The sequence below is a fragment of the Halictus rubicundus genome, chromosome 9, assembly GCF_050948215.1.
Source record: "Halictus rubicundus isolate RS-2024b chromosome 9, iyHalRubi1_principal, whole genome shotgun sequence".
In the NCBI taxonomy this organism is placed as follows: Eukaryota; Metazoa; Arthropoda; class Insecta; order Hymenoptera; family Halictidae; genus Halictus; species Halictus rubicundus.
Window position 1 is genome coordinate 9,576,254 of NC_135157.1, and position 19,841 is coordinate 9,596,094.

At 43.8% G+C, this 19,841-nt stretch overlaps 1 protein-coding gene across 1 annotated transcript in view; it reads left to right on the forward strand.

Moving 5' to 3' along the window:
* Positions 1-19,841, forward strand: part of Pdk1 (Phosphoinositide-dependent kinase 1) — a 744,020-nt gene that overhangs the window by 256,252 nt on the left and 467,927 nt on the right. Inside the window, exon 3 of the mRNA XM_076793522.1 lies at positions 3,601-3,639. Coding sequence (XP_076649637.1) covers positions 3,601-3,639 — 39 coding nt within the window. The remainder of the gene's footprint in view (positions 1-3,600; positions 3,640-19,841) is intronic.

The following is a 19,841-nucleotide window of genomic DNA, read 5'->3' on the forward strand; positions in this document are numbered from 1 at the left end:
AACGACAGGGGTGGCGTTCGCGCGCGCACGCGGCCGCCCCCGCGCATCGGCGCGCAGAGCTCTGCGAGATGCCGTGCCTCTCTCGTCAAGCAGCCGCGAGTACATGGAATTTAATTAACGATGTCGTTACGGCTGTCCTTAACTCGCAAAATTTCCCGTTCAACTATTCAACCGCCGGAGATCTGCTGGTTGCGCCGAGACAGACGCGTTGCGGCTCGAAACCCGTCTCCGAGAGAAAGAAGCCGGAACAAAATGATTTTCCACTATAATCGGTCAATATCAACAGTCAGAGACCGGACAAATTTTTCTTTAACAATATTAACCAAATTGAAAATAGCAAATCAATGTATATTCTCTCAAAAAATGCATAAAGCTAGTAATTAGCAGAGGTGATCGATTCCGTCGTGTGACAGGACAAAGGTTGCCGTAATTTATATTTAGGGCAACGCGCACCGACCGGAACGATGATGCTCGCAGCCGACGATTAATAATGAACTCAGATGGGCGCGGGGCGAGCATTTCCATCGAAATCGCAATAAAAGTGTAGCCGGTCAGATACCGATCGGAATTAACGTGCCGGGACGCCAGTGTTTCGGGGCCGATCCAGCGGCTTGTTTGATTCGCGGATGTCAGTCGCTCCATTAATACGAAAACCGGCCCCGTAGATCCGTCGAGCGATTTCGCGTGCAACCCTGCGCGAGGCGAGCATATCCTGAACACCTCGTTTCTGATTGTCTGCGATCAGGCCAACCAACGTTGCGCTGGTCGTTACGTTCGTCACGGCTGCGTGGATTCGTCGAGTAAAATGTCTGCCTTCCTCCCTTCGCTTCTCTTCATTCTTCGTTCCCCATTCTTCTCCGCCTCTTCTCTTCCCTTGCCCTCTTCTGTTCTCGTAACCTCGAAGAGAAGTTTTTCTGAAATTGTCCCCGGTTCTTGCTCTGTTTTTTCTTCTGCCGCCGTTTCTTCTGCGGTCGATGTTGCAAATCGATTTCGAACGGCTCGCCGCCGATGCGTTTGGTCTGTTTCATTTTTATTATACTCATTGTTGCGATTCGTCTCCGAACGACTCCGCTGACTCTTTTTTTCCATTTTCGATGTCCAATGTGGCGAATCATTGGCCGCATGCGCCAATCGTTCATTTAGTTTCTGACTCGACATACTTGCACGAAGAAGTGAAAAAATTCTCAAGGAAATATTTCTATAACTTCGCGAACTACGAAAGAAAAATTACATTCCGGTGTTAAATGCTGCAAACCATTGTCACACGTACAATTATCGAAACTGTCGAGTGTTAAAACGTGTCGACATTGCGTGCCGAAACGTTTTTCGAATTTTTCGAATTCTTCGTGTACCCTGCTGATTGAAGTTGGGCGAAATGAAGTCACGTTTGCGAGGCAATTAGCAAATCAGCTCGCGAGCGGCACGAGCGTCCATGTTCGAGAGGTTTCGAATTTCCCTGTTCGGTCGCGAGGATTTCGCGAGTTCGCGACACCGGAATCGTTTGTCGTGTGTCCGGTTAGGTGTGCGCGAAGGCGACGCGCGGTTTGCGGCAAACACGAGCCCGAAGTTCATTAGCACCGCCACGCGCCAATGGCCAGGGCCGTTGCACGCTGGCGCCGAACCAGCCGAGGAAAAGAGACCGCTCGCAACGCGGAGGGAAGAATTCTTTACGGCGTTTGCACGTGACCGCGTTCGCGAGAATTCGCGCTCATCAAATTCCTTCTCCACGAGGAAATATTACGCCTCTTACGCCGCCCCGCGCCCCCATTTGCGTCACCACCCTTTTGCGTCGAATTTTTTTAATGTCGAGTACGGGGACGGCGAGGCTATAGGAAAATAACTGGTCCGTTTCTTTCGTCGAAAAATAATTGGAAGGAGGTGCTGAGTTTCCGTAAATGTTAGCACAATTGTGTCAACAAATTCTTTTGTTCTGATTAAAGTTCTTAAGTGACTGCGAATTTTATATATCAAGAGATCAAATGGAATGCAGTGATATCGTTGGAAGAATCTAAAAATATTGTCGTGTTAAAATTTATATATTGTTTATATTACGTATTGTTAGAATTTTTATGAGAAGAAGTAAGTACGTAAATGTTAACACAATTGTGTCAACAAATTTTTTTGTTGCGATTAAAGTTCTTAAGTGACTGCGAATTTTATATATCAAGAGATCAAATGGGATACAGTGATATCGTTGGAAGAATCTAAAAATATTGTCGTGTTAAAATTTATATATTGTTTATATTATATCCTGTGGTGGTCCTCGTATCCTGCAATTAATATAGTCCATTTTGCAAACATCGGGATTGCAATGTTTAACGCGATTTGTTGCAGAAATTAGCTTGTATACACTGTGGTAACTGTTCTGCTGTATTATTCCACGGAATAGATTGCTTACAGAGTTGCAAACACATTGTATAATGCAGCCATGGATATTCATGGGGTTCCCTATGGTACAGTGCTGCCTCGAGGCGCGGGTGGATCACATAATGTTGCTATAATTATATTTTAGACCGTCTAATGCGTTATTACAGCGAGCCCGCAATTAAGAAGAAACTTATTACTCTAATGAACGCTTTTTCGATTGCAACAGGATGAAGTACTGTGTGAAAAGACATTAGCCCCTTGTCTCAAGACTTCGTTCGTGACCATGCTCGTAAAAATTGCATCATTGTTTACGTATCACTGCCAGTTTACAGCTGGAATAACGACCGTGCATTCATTGGAATTCAAAGTATTTTCTTCCTGTTATTACCCTTTTTACGTATTATTCTGCATATTATTTTCTGTTGACGTAAACTGGCAATGTTTACGGAACGTTAACATGAACTGTGCAAACAATTTGCGATAATACAGCTGGTTCATCGATGAAAGAAGTGTAAAAATTTTTTAAATAGAAGTTTAAAAAGTAGAAATGAGAGATTTGAAGATTGTGACGATTTGGTGTTGTCAAAGGCACTGAAACATTTCGCAGCGTTAATTTGCAAATGAAATCCGTATTCCGAACATGTCACGGAATGTAATTAGAAGTTCCGGGCGATCTTCACGGACATGTAAAGTTCACTTGTTTGGACTTTGATTGGCGGCATATGGCAGCGTCTTCAGCCGTCTGATTAATCACTCGGAAGGTTGCCTTATATTTCAATAACTCGGCTGGAATTCTCCTGAATCCGAAGATTGTTCGGAACAGCGATAAGCTTCTTCGTATCGTGATCGCATTTCAGTTGCCATTCTGTGCGGAAAGACACGTGCTTCCTCGTTTTCGACATTCAATCTATCGTCACGCGATCGCGAGCTCTCCTCCCTCGAGAACGTCTCCTTCTCTTCCCCTCTCTATCCATCTCTCTATCTTCCACTATCTATTCTCCTCTTTCTCCCTTATCAAAAGGTCAATCGTCCGCAAGGCTATTGTCGCCCCGGATCTTTCCTGAAATCGAAAATAAAATTCCGATGACCACGTCGTCGCGTCGACGCCACGGACGCGTCGGAAAATTTTCTGTAATCGGATCTGAACGCGAGACTCCGAGTCGCGCGCGACTCAACTCGATATAATTACCGATTAAAACTAGACCAATTAACCTTTGCCGTTTCTTTTTCCAGTTGGAGGAATGCGAGGCGCCGGAGGAGTCGCCGGTCAAGGTAGAAAAACGATCGGTTTCTTAATCTGCTTGTAATCTGCTGCGCAACGCCGCAGGAACTCGCTAATTAATCTGCAGCTGACGACTGTGTGGACATTATATGAAGGGCACTGCTTCGAGTCACTTCGTGTGCAGTAAAGAATTAAATTTTTCTGTTAAAAAAAATGTACAGAGACTGTCTCAATTGACTGTGCATTACCAGAAAAATTTATATTCTCTGCAACTGAAAAATCATGGTATAACAGGTAATTAAATTACTCTGTTTTAAGAGATGTGCGTGCAGAGACACTTTTCATTGACTGTATATCACCAGAAAAATTATAATTCAATTCAGTATAAATATAGCAGTACAGTAGACAATTCAATTCTGTCTTCAAACATGTAACTATTTGACAACAAGCTGAATCCCAACAGAAATATTTTTATTCAAGGCAATACATAGATCCTAGCACAACAAACACTCAAATTTGTCCTCGCCCAAAGAAGAAGAGCCGTACAAATAAAAATCCGTAGACCGCAGACGACTTCGAATTACTTTGAAACCGAATAAAGAGACAATTTCGCAAGGAAATCTGCGCGCAAAATAATGTTACACGTTCGTTCCCGAGAGATTTTTTCGCAGAGGAATGAATAACGGGGCTGCTTAGGTGTTCCGCATACGAATCGAATTTCCACACGATCGCCAGCTGCGGCGGCGGCGGCGGCGGCGACTGCCAAAGACATTGCGGAACCACGTTCCATCGATCGAGAATCGATTCCGCCCCCGATCGGAAGTCCCTAAATGTCGCCGCGTAAAAGTATCCCTCCGCAACGACCCACTTTTCCCCGTCGGTGCGTCGGGACTGCGGTGGATTGCAGCGTCGTCGGGGGGATGCACAACCTGCACCCCCTGCAACCCCCTTTGGCCTTTTGCTCTTCGCGATACCCCGGTCCGGACCGGTTTATATTAAATATCCGACCGTGCCCGATCCAGACGCGGCACGTTTGCGACCGGCGAATGCAATTACAGCTGCATCGGAACTGGGGCAACCCCTTCGAGCGTTCAGAGCTGCATCGTTTCAGGGGTGGAGGTTTGCCAAGGAGAGAGAACGGGGTGAAGTGACCATAAGTCACTGGACGCTTATATTGCTGGCTGCATCTTGCCGTGCTCTTTTGTTTTTTGCTCGTCGTTAACTGTTTTAGACAATACAAGGTTGACTTCCCGATTAATTAAGGATCGATGGACGCCGATTGCGTCAAGGGAGAATCAAGTATCAATGTCTGCGTAATGTTTGTTATTCGTTGTTGTTACTGTGCTAATACTGTTCGTTTTTTGCATGGTCTTCAAGGCAATGTATATTTTTTGTCTGTCTATGTCTATCGAAATATTCATAACAAAAAGAGAGAATTTTATTTCGATTTCAAATAAAATGTTCTACGAAATATACGTGGTATATAAAATATTTTGTCCTCGTATTCGACTGTTCAATTTGTCGTGATATCGTAAAAAATATGTACTCGGAGTATATTCAACACGCCAAAGGATATACACGAACGAAAGGAATAGGTTGCAGGCAGCGTAATTTAGGGGTTGTTTTCCGCGTCGGGTTTTTCCTTCTCGTCGACCACAGGTAATTAATTACATCTAATCAGTGAGTTTGAAACATTTTATAGGCGCGCTGGGAATTGGGGATTTTCGCCCGAGGATGGGTATACAAGTTAATGAGGTACATAATTTGGAAACTAAATAATTTTAATAACGTTAATATAATATAATGAGCAGCTCCTATATTACACGCGTGCTGTAATTCGAAGGACCGTTCTCCCCGGAGGAAATACCGACAATGAATATTCTATTCGAGATCGTGGCAACCTATTATATTTTAGAAAATCAGGTATTGGCAAAACTTTAAAAGATGGATTTCCATATTAACGTCAATCATATCAGCAATAGTTTCGAGAAGCAATATATTTATAGTAAATATATTTTATATATTTAATATTACCATTTAATAAATTAAATAATCAAAATATATTACAACTGCAAATACAATTAGACAGAAATGAAAAATGAACATTAAGAACCTGTATATTGGTCAAATCACATCTTGTGCAATCATGAGAAAAATTAAATTCTAGTGGGACTAACCGTAAACAGATATTTTCCAGAGCCTCGATTTTCACCTGTCCACCTTACAACTTCCGGTGAAATCAACCAAAAACAAAATTCCAAAGAAGCGAAGATTCCTAAAAAGTGACGACACCGGTGCACCGCGGCGAAAAAGGGCGCAGAAAAATCATCAGAAACAGGTCCGTCCTCGCGGAATGAAAATGGCCGGTCCATTATTCGAAAGTAGACAGGAAGAACTGAAGGACTCGTCGGAGAAACTTCGTCGGGGACTTTCGCGCTGCGACTCGCCTCAGAGATTATCACGTCCTCTCTCACCCTTTCTCTGGCCAGCCGTTTCCTCCGTTCCTGCTCCTTGCCCAACCTCCCTCATCCCCTATCTCTCTCCCTCTCCCGTTCTCTCTCTCTCTCTCTCTCTTTCTCCTCCGTTTTCCGCGTGGCTCATCTTGCATTCTACGAGGATTAAGGCTGACGGCATTCCCGGGTTTAATAAGTGTCGCCCGAATGACGTGAATTAGTCCAATATGTCTGAAGCTCCCGGTAGCAACAATTCAGGCCCGCTGCATCGCGTAATTAAAATTACTCCGCGCGTCATACTTTACGTCAGGGGGCTGCTAGGCTATGGGAAGGGCTGCGATCGGGGGGAGTGAGTTTCCAGGGGGTTGGTTGTCGCGACGTCCTCTCGCAGTAATTGAAGGCCCCGGCGGGGGTGGTAGGCATGTAGCCGAGCATGCACGAAAATCGGCCGAGATACGGACCTAACCTGTTTCAATGCTTATTTTCGCGAGCCTGTCGCCTTCCTTATACCTCATCGCTGATATACAACATGCTGGAGACAGTCTTGGCGGTGCTAGAGCCTCGAACAAGACGCTGAGAGATTCTAAACGGCATTAAAATGTCAGTTTCTCTTAATCCGTATAATCGTAAATTAATAATAACCGTTCTGTCTAAATAATAAGAAAATTCGAACTTTGGAGATCCTCAATTTAGCGATGACATGGACTCACTTTGTCAGATGGGACACTTTTCGTCGACAGCGAGCAGAGTCCCGCGAGGCGGATGGCAGGCCGCGACGGCGATGACGGCGATTAATTAATAATTTGTAGGTAATCGGAACGATTGCGGAGGCATTAATGGGAACGCGAGGCTGCCTGCCGTGTATAACAGTCCCGGCCGCGACTGTAATATCGTCACGGCGGTGTGGTCAGCATGTCACGTCACGGGACTTCAGAGAGCCGGAGCCGTCACGGTCCGCGAGAGGATCGTTATATTAATTTAGGGCTAGCGCTCATTAAAACTTAACGATAGCGCTCGTTATCCTCGCCCGATAACGACGTACGCGCCGATTATTATTCGCCGATTATGTCGTGCAGCGTTTTGTTTCGCCTTCGTTACCGTGGCCCAAAGCGGACCGATTATTACGGGGCTCCGCTCTTTTCCCGCCGATGGCCTCTCAATACGGTCCTTCAGGGCCCGATACAATCGTAAGCCACTATCACCGCTCGGTATCGCGTAGTATCTTTCGTGGAAGACGCGGGAAACCTGACTTGGTGGAGTGCTGCTAGATTACTATTTTTTTTTAAATTTTAGTTTCGAGTTTTCCCGATCGCGACGCGCTGGAGTCACCGAAATCACAACGAAAAATTAATTTACCTTCTTGATAGGTCTGAATCGGTCTAGAATAATGTGACAATATTTTTAAATTGTTTTAACCGTTTTTCCCTATTTTTCTTAGTGTGTCTTTTCTACTCATTTTTGCTATAAATGTGCGAAAATGTCTGTAGCAACACAAGTTTAACCGTACAAAAGTAAAGAATCTGTAGAATTAGATTTCACAAAAATTGTACAACTCACACAAGCTTCTTGAATATTGTATAAAGACTAAAACGCTAATAACACTGTCTGTGGCAACAAAAATTTGAGCATACAAGATATGACGATAGTACAAAATGATTGATTTAATTCTTTCTCATTTGTGGTTGCTTGACTGACAATGGTTGAAAGATCATCGAAAAAGCCAGTGACAGAGGTTAAAAACACTAGAATGAACAAAGGCAGCGGCTTTACCAGTCACTCAGAACACGCGAACGTTGAATGCAGCTTTTACGCACCGAGAGGGGAATCGTGTACGCAGTGCGAAACCTCTCTGCACACGTTTCGCGAACGATCCTTTGTTCGGAGAAATCAACGGTTCGCGAAAACACGCGGCCCGCCGATGTCAATTAACAGAGAGAGGCTCGTACGTTGATTAAAGTTATCGGTCCAGGTAATTAGTGATTAATTAAGGGATCGTCCTTTAGAGCGGCGTGGCCAGGATCGTTCTTCGTCATTGGCACCGCTAATTGGCTGTAATTAGCGCGCGGGCCACTCGATTCCTCGAGTTATCCGAGGGCTCCTTGATTCTTTCTGTTGATCGTCTGAGTGATACATGGATCTTTCCGGTGTTCCCGAAATATCTACTGTAAACACTGCTAGACACTCTGGACACAATAAATCTTTGATCTTTGATGTATCAGCCTTTCGGCACGCTAGAATAACATTAGCAATATTTATGATCGAAATTCTTGAGTCAGGTTTATCAAAATAGGAACGGTGGACAAATTGAATTTTTTTTCTGTGTAATATATCTTTCATCTTTCCGTTATATGGGATCACTGAAATAAAGCAGGGGATATTTAGGATCCAGATCGTTCGTTCAGTTATGCCAAAGTAGTATCAGTAGACAGAATTAGTTTTTCATGTCGCTAAATCACTAAGCAAAGGTTATTCTTAAAATAATTTTCTCTAGACGAGAACTATTCCATTTTTCAATCACTGTGTTAACTAGAAAAAAGGCCTTTCAATTTCACTAAAATAACAGCACTATATGAAATTAATTTTCTTCGCATAATCAATACTCAAACTCCAGTTTACTGTGTTCAGTGAAATAAAACGATGATCCAAATCGTTCATTTAGTTTTCCCAAAACATCGCTGGACAGAGTATTTTTTTGTGACAAATTAGCAATGTTGCAATTGTTGTGACCATTGAACTAGGTCAAAGAACATTTACTCTGCTTGTACTAGCAGGAGGAGCCACTCCTGCGTAATAAATCCTCGATTTCTCAGTTCTCTGGTGTTCATTAAAGTAACCGAAAAAAGGTTTACGAGTCGAAATATGAAAAGACAGTGGCCAAATTCGTCACCGAACAGCAGGAGCCCCATCGTGACCACGTCTCCCGCTGTTCCGTGCCATTTCCGGGCACGATCCGTCCCTTTTCGAGCAGAATTCTCCAGCAGGTGGCTCGTAATAATCAGATTCGTTCCAGCCGGGAGAAATCGTTCGCTAAAAATCGAGAAGGTCATTTAATTAGTATCAAAGGTATCCGGATAACACCGGGTGGAACGGCGGGCACGTTTAATTACACCGATGCCGAGGGAGAGCTCGTTAACGGTCGCGCGGACTGCGTAACGCAATTTTTAAAACATCGTCAAAAAATTTATTACGACGTGCCACTGACTTCGTCCTTCAAACCACGTTTCCGGAGAAAGAGGACGTCCGCTGCTGCCATCTTGCTTCCCTTTTCCTGTCTGCGCCTCTCTCATGTTTCAAACATTATGGTTGCCTATCTTGAGAACGCGCTGTCTTGCGTGTATGTACAAATTTTTACAACGAAAGTGTATCGTGATTACCGTAACGAACGTTTCGTCAGATCAAATAATTTAGCGTTAAATTTTTTCGTGGATTGAACTTTGATGGTGAACGTTTAGCGTGCCCGATCGCAGTTCGATCATTATACCGACGGAGACTGTAACAGGCTGTAACCGCGGCGTAACGCGTCGTAATGCGTCATAATGTATAATAATGCATCACGTAGGGTCGCGTATTGCGCGAAAATGGCCCCCTCCAGGCGGCTGGTTTTCTTTATTTCATCGCCGCCATTAAACGCGCCGTGATTTCCGGCTGGCACCGGTGCCGCGGCGTAATCTAATTTCGCGGGCTGCTCGCGCAATTATTGCCCGGCGCGAAAAGGTCCCGGCGAACCGCGCGATATGTCGCTTTAATGGCCATTATGGGCCGCACCCACGACCCAGACCGGCGAAATCATGCTACGAGACTCTGCTCCTTGCCTGATACCTTTTGCGTCTTCAATTTCATCGCCTTAAACGCGAATTTCGACCTGGAAACGCGCCAGAATCGACGAAATGGTACCTAAGTCCACTTTTCATTTATATCAAGAACAAATACAACAAAATAGGCGCTGGGAATGTTGAATTTGTGTCTACGCGTGTATAGACATTAATGGTAATTGTGGTTGCATTTATGCTTCTCGAAACTAGACAATAAAATGAGAAAGTGGGAATAAAATGGCACTTTTAGCGCAGTGTCTTATAAATTTGTAATATTTGCATCGATCTTGAGCTTTTCAAAATTAGAAAATAAAAGATTTAGAAATATTTAGACGATTTAAACATGACATGGTACTTTTTGTAAACTCCCGATTGGCAAACTTTTACTCGAAAATGTACCATATCATAGGAAACGAAATGAAAAGACTGAATGTATAAATTGTGATTATAATTTATAATCAAAAAGAAGATTGTAGTGGAAGATTGTGAATGGTCCAAAGCGTTATAGTGAATTGTATGCACACAAAAAGGCGCCACTATTCGAGTGTTAAATACGGATAAATTGCAGTAATAACAGAGAATGAAATGAAGAAGGGGCGATTTAAGGCGTTTAGCATTAAAAATTGGATTTCCCGGTAAAAAGTAGCGCGAAAAGGCTTATTATTAATGTAACAGATCTGTTCCCGCGGAAACCGAATTCGCAATGCACGGGTGAACAGTAAACGGCACTTTTCCGGCATAAACAGAGCATCGTCAGTCATTAAACATGGTAATGCGCGGAAAGTTGCCGGTAAAATATGGTAATTAGCGTCGACGAGATTATAGCGATGCGGCAGCGACGACGGAGGGCGGCCCCGAGGTTTCCGCGGCCGCGACGACAAACAGCTTAGAATAATTTAAATGTCTGCTGCAGATGGGAGGGGGGGGGGAGGGCGGTAACGTTTAAACCGCGTCTCTTTGGCGATCAAACACCGTCCCGGAAGTATAATATTGAACGGCCAAATTGCGCGATCGAGGCTGCTCGTCCTTGTCCAAGCTCCCGGCTGCTTACGAGCTTGTGCAAACGGAAGCTTTCTATGAAAATATTTTCCCGACCGTGCCACCTTTATTTGCAATTCAATCTTTTCGCTGTTTCTCCGTTCCCCATAAACCACAGGTTCCCCTAACCTCCCCCCGCTTTTCTAGAAAAAGAAATTACTTGACACCCCCGTTTGGAAATCTAGCCTCTCGAATATTTTAACTATACCTATAATAATTATTTTTGGAAACAGCATTTTCTGTGCAGAAGTTTCACTCTTTTTTAACCGTTCATTTATTAAGCACAAATTGCACAAAACGGAAGATTATGGCCATTGTAATTGTAAGTCACTAACCAAAATAAAACATAGTAAAGAAAGCCATTGCAAGTAACTTTGAAGCTTGAAATTATAAAATTTATGTCCCTCATATCGAGCGTTTGTTTAAAAAATAAAATATGTCATGCAGCTTAGCTCGTACGGTTCGTAACAGATGAATGTGTGGTCGGATTAAAAAAATTTTTCGGTATTCCCTTTTCCCTCTCTCTGTCACGGAGGCTCTCTGATTTTAATTCAACATCCCCCAACTGCATCTGAAATTACCAATGCACCCTCAATCCCTTCTGACACCCTCTAAAGGGCCGGATCGGCCAGTTTGGTATGGCACTGTCATAAGCGAACACCTGAACAGCATAAAAGTACAGACAGGCTTTATTATTTATTACTTCCGGCAAGTAACTGCGGGACAATGGGTTTCTGGATTAAATGCACGAAGAACGCTCGTCGCGAACGACAATGGGTGCACAGTCCCTTAAGCCGCGTCCCCCATTTGAATAACAATCCGTAGAGTACACATTGATATCGATCACAATTTATTTGCACGATTCACCAGTTTTCTAGTAAATTTCAGTGTGTTCGCGGAAAAATGTAAAGAAGGAACTGGAAGCAATATTACAGAATTGCTCGGAGCATCCGTACAATTTTTAATTAAATCTAGATTTAACGGAACGGAATGGTTCAACGATGTGCGGATTGTTTAGCGTAGCGTGCAAATAAATTGCGCGAGTGGACACGCGGCTTCAGAAAGTGACCCGCCTCTCCTCGGCGTGCACAAAAGCGAGCGTGCACGTATGTATGCTAATCGTACGTACTTCTTCCTTACTGTACGAAGATTCATGGCACAGTACAACTTCCCACCCCTCTTTAGCGTTAACACCTTATTCAGGGTCGACATTATCCTCGTCGCAGACACGCGAGTCCGAAGGCTGACCGGTCAAGGCACAGCCAGGCCAATTGAAACCAAACCATTTGAAATGCTGAACGCAAAAATATGAAAGCTTGCTAAAACGACGCTAAAGACAGTGATTAAAAGAGTTCCTTCTTAAGGTGTTAATGAGTGACCCCCGCAACGTGTTCTCCGCAAGTTTCACTGAGAATGGAGAACACCTTCTTCTGTTTCTTAGTCTGCTAACCCCGAAAAGTATCTATCGCTGCTAAGTCCCCCGTAAGATAGACCATAGATGCTTTATATTGAACTGTGCTGGATAAGTATATGATTGGGAGCACAAGAAACCCCCTCGGAAACCGGACCTGGCTGCTGGGCTTTGAGACGTTTCCGAATTTTGGAATAGTCTCGGTCGTAGCATGTTCGCAGTAGCCGGTCCGGCATAGTAATCGTGGCGGAGCGTGGATCAGCTGGCGGACGAGCGGGTAATACCGTGAACCGGCACCCGTCTCGCTCGCTATAGTGCTGATTCGAGCTAATTCCGTGGATTCCTCCGAGCACCAAGTGCCAGAGACTTTGCTGGAGGAACGAGCATACTGTAAAGCTAAACGTGGTACAGTATTTCTTATTTCTTCCCGAAAAAAGTAGCTTCCCAAGACGCTTGCCGGTGAATCGCGACTGACCACGAAGCGCACGATGACGAGTCCGGGTCGCTGAGGAGCTTCGACGACGGGACTGTGCACTCTTAACTCGTTGACCGCTGTATAATCGTCATTCATTGTAATTGTAATTAAAATTCATTCATTGCAATTAAAACTCTGTAGAAGCTTGTAAATCGTTGTTAAACTTTTTTATAATGAGGAAGTTCGGTTTAAGCATTATGAGTCAAATAAATCTTAAAACCTAGACGAAGAATTCTGTCTGCCTGTATATGGCAGTCAATGCGTTAACTTCTTGAGCAGTGAATTTTCTGGTGAAACCGATGCTGAAGAAATAATAGTTTCATCGAGCAATGTAATTTTGTGTCCCTGCATCTTGTGTCTTATAGTACAGGGCTCACTTTACAAACACAACGAACTATGTCGTCATGCTTAATAGAACTGTTCCGATGGCACGACGAAGTATTTCATTATAGCTTAAGAAGTTGAAACGTTGAGCGTCGAGCGTTCTTTGAGATTATAGCAAAAGTTCCTGTTAAATTGAATATTCAGAGAAACGAATTTGTGGTGTGCTTGGTGTAATACTGTACAGCTGAAGTATTAAATAATCAATTTTGTTAGGTAATTTGTTCGCTGGGGCGGTTACAGATGTTCGTGTTATTTTCATTTGTGGTTTGTATTTACGGAATGTGCCTCCTGTTGGACGTCTTACGTCAAGTAGTCTTAAAATAGACTCGATTGTGTTCCTTAAAATAGATTCGCTTTCACAGAACGAGCTTCTCAATTATTTCCGGTTATATTTCGTGGCTTGCAGAGCTGTTTAAAAATTGGACACGACGTGTTAAACGAGCGCTGTGTTCAATACGAAGACTAATTGTCAGTTTTATTTTGCTGAAAATTTTAACCCCTTGAAAATTACACGTTTTAATCCCTTTACTCGAATTTTAGAAGTCATACATTGGAAGACGTAAGACGTTCCTGAAGCGTTTCAAATATTTCTGAGAAGGAACTGCTCCTGCAAGTTTTTCTCCGCGTCGTTTTTCTCTTGCGAAATTGCAAACGCATCCTTAGTCTCGTTATCGCTCACACCTAACCACTGATCACCCCTATTTCCGGAAACATTCGTCCCCGGTGGCTCGATCGAAGGAAAAACACAAGAATACGCGTCGCCATCGACGCCGTCGTCGTCGTCGTCGTAGACGTATAGGTTCTATTAATATGCCAGAAACGTAACGCTATAAATTCTATTTCGAAGCCACCCCCGGCGGCAGCCTTCAGAGGCAAGGGCAATCGATCTGGCACGCTGTTGTACAAGACTGAACGAGCGCAACACGGTGGTATCACCTTTTGATCGTAATCACTTTTCTGTAGAAACTCACTTGTACGTGTGCCTCGCGATCCAACGACTCTGCGAAAATTTATTCGCGATGCATAGGTACCGAATGTCTCTGTTCGTCACCAGTTCTCTTCTCGCATTTAAATCGGCCAGAACATGTAAATCATTAATTTATTCGTTGGTTGACATGTTCAGTGGGAAGTGAACTAATTGATATCAAAGATTTAGTAATATATTTTAATTTTTTTAACAGCACTGTAAGACAATTTACACCCGTCTGTGTGTCACGCTGTAAAATATGGCATTAACAACGGGGGTTACGCAGACATTGATACCAAATTTCCCATTGGCGTCGCACCGAGCGAAATTCGCCGGGTATCACGAAATTTTTCATCGGAACGTTGTCGCCAGGTTAAAATATTCAGGTTCGAGCTGGTCGATGCCGGCCGCCTAATTCCTCGGTCGAGCATAATACGCCGATTTTTTAACGAGTCCGCAACGGAGATTGAAGTTTTTAATTTTTGATGTGTTCGCCGGGCACTTCGCCGACAGATTGAACCACGCGCCCGCGTATCAACGTTATCCGACGCGAGGAAAAAAATAATTGGACAGAAGTGATTCGCCGACGAGAGACGACGGCTTGCCTGCCCACCCACGATCTGGCCCGCGGGAAAGGCGGGAAAAATGGTAGCGAATTGAATAAAAATTTACGACAGGTCGAGGTACGGGAAGGTGAGCGAGCGACCGAGCGATTTTTCGCGCTTTACGCGGCGAGCACGGCGAGACGCGCGGCAAACATAGGTGTTCCCGGCATTAAACCGCCCCTATTAAGGATTTTATTTTATGGAGGTTGCTTTATGGGATAACAGAAATTACCGTATAAAATTATTATTTCGGTCCCAGGGGGGATAAAGCCCCCGCAACGCGCCCCTTCCTCCTCTACCTCGTTCGCTCTGCCAGCCTCGTTTTCTCGGATCGATGAATCGTGGATTCGTTAATAAGAAATTGGAGAGTTCGCTCGAGAAGAACCCGGCCGGATTAGAAGCGAAACTTCGGATTATGAAGTAACCATCAATCCAGATTATGCCTCTATTAACGCGACTGTGCCGGCGGGTTATTCTTAAGCCAGCAGTAAACTGTCTTTCGAAGCTTCGCCGGGCAGTATATTCTGATTAACCGTTTTAATTAGAAATTTTATTATTCACGCCGCGATGGGGATAGAACGTTATTAGACTGTATGCAGGAAATGTCGATTTTTCAGGATAATGGAGTTGCGGCGATGTTCGCTGTTGGATTTAGTCATTGATGTTCGTTTTGTGCCTTTCAGGGTGATTCCTGGGTCTCGATTAATTTGCTGCGGGTCGAAATGCTCGTTCTGTGCTAGAATATACCAGAATATACTAGAATGCACTTGAATATAGAAGAGTGCGCTAGAATATACTATGACAGAATATACTAGACTCTATTATCAAACAGCTAGGACCGTGTTCGAGAAATTTTTATTGATTGCAGAGTTAAAACAGAAGAGATTGAAGTAATAAATCTTTTGTATTACACTATTACTTCTATTTTTAAAATAATGTACGGAAAGTAGAGAGTGAAAGTTCCTCAACCTAGCTACAAAATGTCCAGCAGTTTTTGTAATACAGCAGCAGCTACTAAATACATATTTGTTAAGTGTTTTCATGAGACACTATTTTAGAAAATGACTCTGGAAATATTTTTACGGATACGAAATAAAATGAAGGACTATTTCATTTGATTGTAGAACAATGAGATAATTCCGCATGTGAATTCCAAATATGTGTAACAATGTCGAAACGATCAATTACTTCAAATTGTTATAATTTACCTTTAAGCTCCGGGCCAATTTACCAATTAAGCAAAGGCACAACCACGATGGAGAGTGGCACTATAGCCGCCAATTGCTATAAAATACCCCTAAAAATGGCGCCATGACACTAGACGTAACCGAAACAACGTTATACCGACGCTTTGATCAGCAACCTTTGACCGCGTCCATTAGCATGATCCCTACTACCAATCCCGATGCGAGAAAGAATGATCCGCTACCAATGACGTCATGCGACTGTCTGTACACAGTATGAAGAATCAATCTAGCTAGACAAAATGCAAATTGGGCGATTTTACGATCTTTTTAAAGAATTATTCAACAGCAACACCGATATTAAACCAACAATGAACCCTCGGGAGCGTATCCAATTATTTCTTTCGAGATTATTTTTTAAAAGAAAATTTCTAACATCGTTTTTAATACAGAACAGTCATTGAAAGTCATACTGATATGCTTCGGTAATGTGTTAAAGTACAAAAATGATCTCTAGGCCGCACGAAATAACTAGACTGCGGAACTTCATGCAAAGCAAAATTTCCCAAGAGATGGGAGCCAGATACCCGTTTAATTTTTTCTTGAATAATTTAATTTTGCATAAGGATCCGCAGTCTAATACCAACGTTAACAGTCCTGCGGGACATACAACATTAGACAGGTGCAGGAGGGAGTAGGCTGCAGAAAATTCATTTGTAAATTCTCTATCAGCTATTGTAGACTTTCTTGGGCAACCAGCAATAAAGACTAGATCTAGCGACGGTCACCGAGATGACATTCGCAAGCGGCAGATCCTCAACCCTGTTCGGCCGGCACTCTCACGTACACGCGCACACGATCGCAAGAGGACACGCGTGCCTGCACGCATTGCGCGCGAATCTCCCGGCAAAACGGGGCCTATTTATAGCGGTTGCACCGGCGCACCAGCGTAGCTTCAATTAGCGAGAGTAACCGCAATTTGCTCTTAGTAGTTGAGCACCGGCCGTTGCTCAACGATACTCTCTGCCTCTCCCACTCTATCTCTCTCCCCCCCCCCCCCCTCTCTCTTTCTCTCTCTCTCTTTGCCGACCTCTCCCGATCACGGGCAATTTGTTGATGAATTTTCGTATAATGGGCCGCCGTTAATTACATAATGCCACGCTGCCCCCCTCGGCTGGAAAAGTTAACGGTGGACCTTGGACGCTGACCGTGCGGCCGGGTTTTCGTTGGCCACGCTAAGCGGTCGCCGTTTAATTACCCGACCACCGGCTCTCGATAATGATGACGACTGGACGGAACATTACAATGATTAAAATTGATTTCCGAAAGGCCAGCCCCCACCCCTCTCAGAGATAAAATGATTCTGATCCGATCCCGACACCCAACTGTTCCAGTCTTTGGTTTCAGCCACGGATATGCCTTGGGATAACAATAAACAAATTCGGAAATTTTTCTACACCGAGGAAGCATCTAAAAATTGCAAAAGGTTGCAAAGATTCAATCTTCAACAATGAAGATATTGCTCGTGTCTCTTAATCCTTCGGGGACGGCGATGTATTGTCAGATGTTACAATGATCCTTTGATGATCTAGACATCTTCTAGCTATCTTTCAGCTCTAGAAAGCCAACCAAAATGCATGAAAATACATAGCATCGAGTCCGAGGAGTTGTATAATGCACGCGTTAATTGACCACAGTTGAGTAACAATATATTCCTCTAAATCCCATCGTTTGTCAGTTTATCGCAACGATTTTCACGCATCCGATTGTTTCTGCGAAACAGATCACGAGATCGTACGACGTTAGAAGCCAAGATCCGTTGAGGAGTCTCGAGGAGGAGGGGAGGCAACGGTCCAAGAAGCGAGTCACGAGGCAAATCATTGTCACTTACGGCCCGCGGAGGATGTTGTTATGTTTCTCGTGATTTCATGATTAGGACGCCACTCAAGCACTCAATTCATTAGCTCGTGTCGCGACTCGGTTTGACTGGGCGCATCGCGCTCGTTGTAAAGCTGAACACACACACCATGGGGACCAGCGGAGGGCCATGGGGGAACGAGAGGGGTAACCAGAGAGGCGAGGTCATCGGCGAGAGAGCGAAAAGGCAGACACAGCGGACAGCGTCGTTCTGCCTAGCACGTCCTGGCACTGACACTATCTGGCTGCGGCCTCTATCTGCTCCCTGGCGCCATCGCACACCCCCTGGAGATCGAATTAATTTCGACTTCGTCGGTGACTGGTTACACGAGCATGATCCCGTGGAACGTAATCGAACCACGGGGCTTCACTGTCTTCGCTGTACCACCGTTGTTGCCCCTTGTCTTATGATTTCTTTCGCAACCACGTTGGAACTGCTTCGTTCCTATTGATGCTCCGTACAGGAAAAAAGAAAATTTTTATTTGCTGTATACCCATTAGACTGTTCTAAAAAATTGTCTACCGACGACAGTTTCGTAATTTTTTAAAAGCCCATGGATTTTTCATAGGCCTTTCAACCGCAATAGGAATTGCATTAACATTGCACAATTTATTATTACGCAAAGAAAATGTTTAAGCTTCTTTTTGGTACTGCACAATTATTGGAAAGCCTATTAACAAGCTACCGGTAGATAAAGTAATATGCATGCTCGACATTGTTGGACAACATGAATGTTTTGTTAGTATACTGTGGATTTTATGTTTTCGCGACAAAAGCGATCAAGTACAAAACTATGGAGATATTAGACGAACGTTAGAGCACTGTTCGGGGAATAATATCAGGAATGTGCCGATACTTATTTTGCTCTAATCGCAGAAGCAGAAGTTAGTTCCTTCAGTCACGAGGAAACGGCTGTACACTAGCGGGTTCGCAAACGTAAAAGGCGAGATCAGGAAACTTACGAGCCGAACACGGTCCAACACGAAATGGAAACAGTTCGACGCATGTAAAACGATTTAAGAGCTATACCGAAGTGCTATATTCTGTTGGCGCTCCAGCAGATTCTATTTCGTCGCCGCCTGGCATTCAGATCATCGTGGCCCGATTGTTTCCCCGGCGTTCCGTAGCCCCAACAAAGACGTATGCGTGAACAACGATGGCATTCAGAGACGGCATATATCGCGGAGCACGGGAGACCGACGACGCCCGATTCGCGTCGTCGCGAAATTCTAGAAGCTTTATGATAAAACGCTTTGCCCGATTCCCAAGACCGAACCCGTCCCTACGGTTTTCTCGTCGGCCCCGGAACTGTTCGTGGCTTCGAACGGCTGGTAATCGGTGATGCTGGAATGGTGAAGAGGATGGAGAATCGAGGAACAATACTGTTTTTGGCTATGGGGATCTCATCGAAACCACCCTCGAATATTTATCTTACAAATATCGGTGGACTGCGACGCTCCGTAAATTTCTTGTGAAGCTGCAAATCATTTTTTCTTGTCCAAAAGCATGCTCGCTGAATAGTAAGTCTACGTTTAATTTCTACTTTCATTGATCTTTGAACCTACTTTACCTACTTTAACCCTTTCGGTCCGAGCGGTACACATATGTACCAACCTGATTAAAAAATGACTGAAAGACCAAGAAAGCAATGTGGGCATATACACATAATACGTGTACCACCTTTCACCCCCTACCCCTAGCGTGATAGGAAAAATTTGAGGGTGAAAACCTATTATTTTTAGTCCAACTTACATATCGATTACACTGTAATTGTAAAAATTTCAATTTCTATATTCAGGTACGAAAGGGTTCAAAGTATGTACAAGTTGTTATATGTCTTTCTTGTACTTAAAATATTGCCTGTCACTGGTAAAGTGTGATACTGTATCAAATAAAGCACAGTAATATGGACAATTTTCTAAAACTAAATGTAAATGTAATAGTATTCTGTACTCAAGTAGCCAGCTAATGTGTGTTTCTAATTTTAAAAGAACATGGATTATGA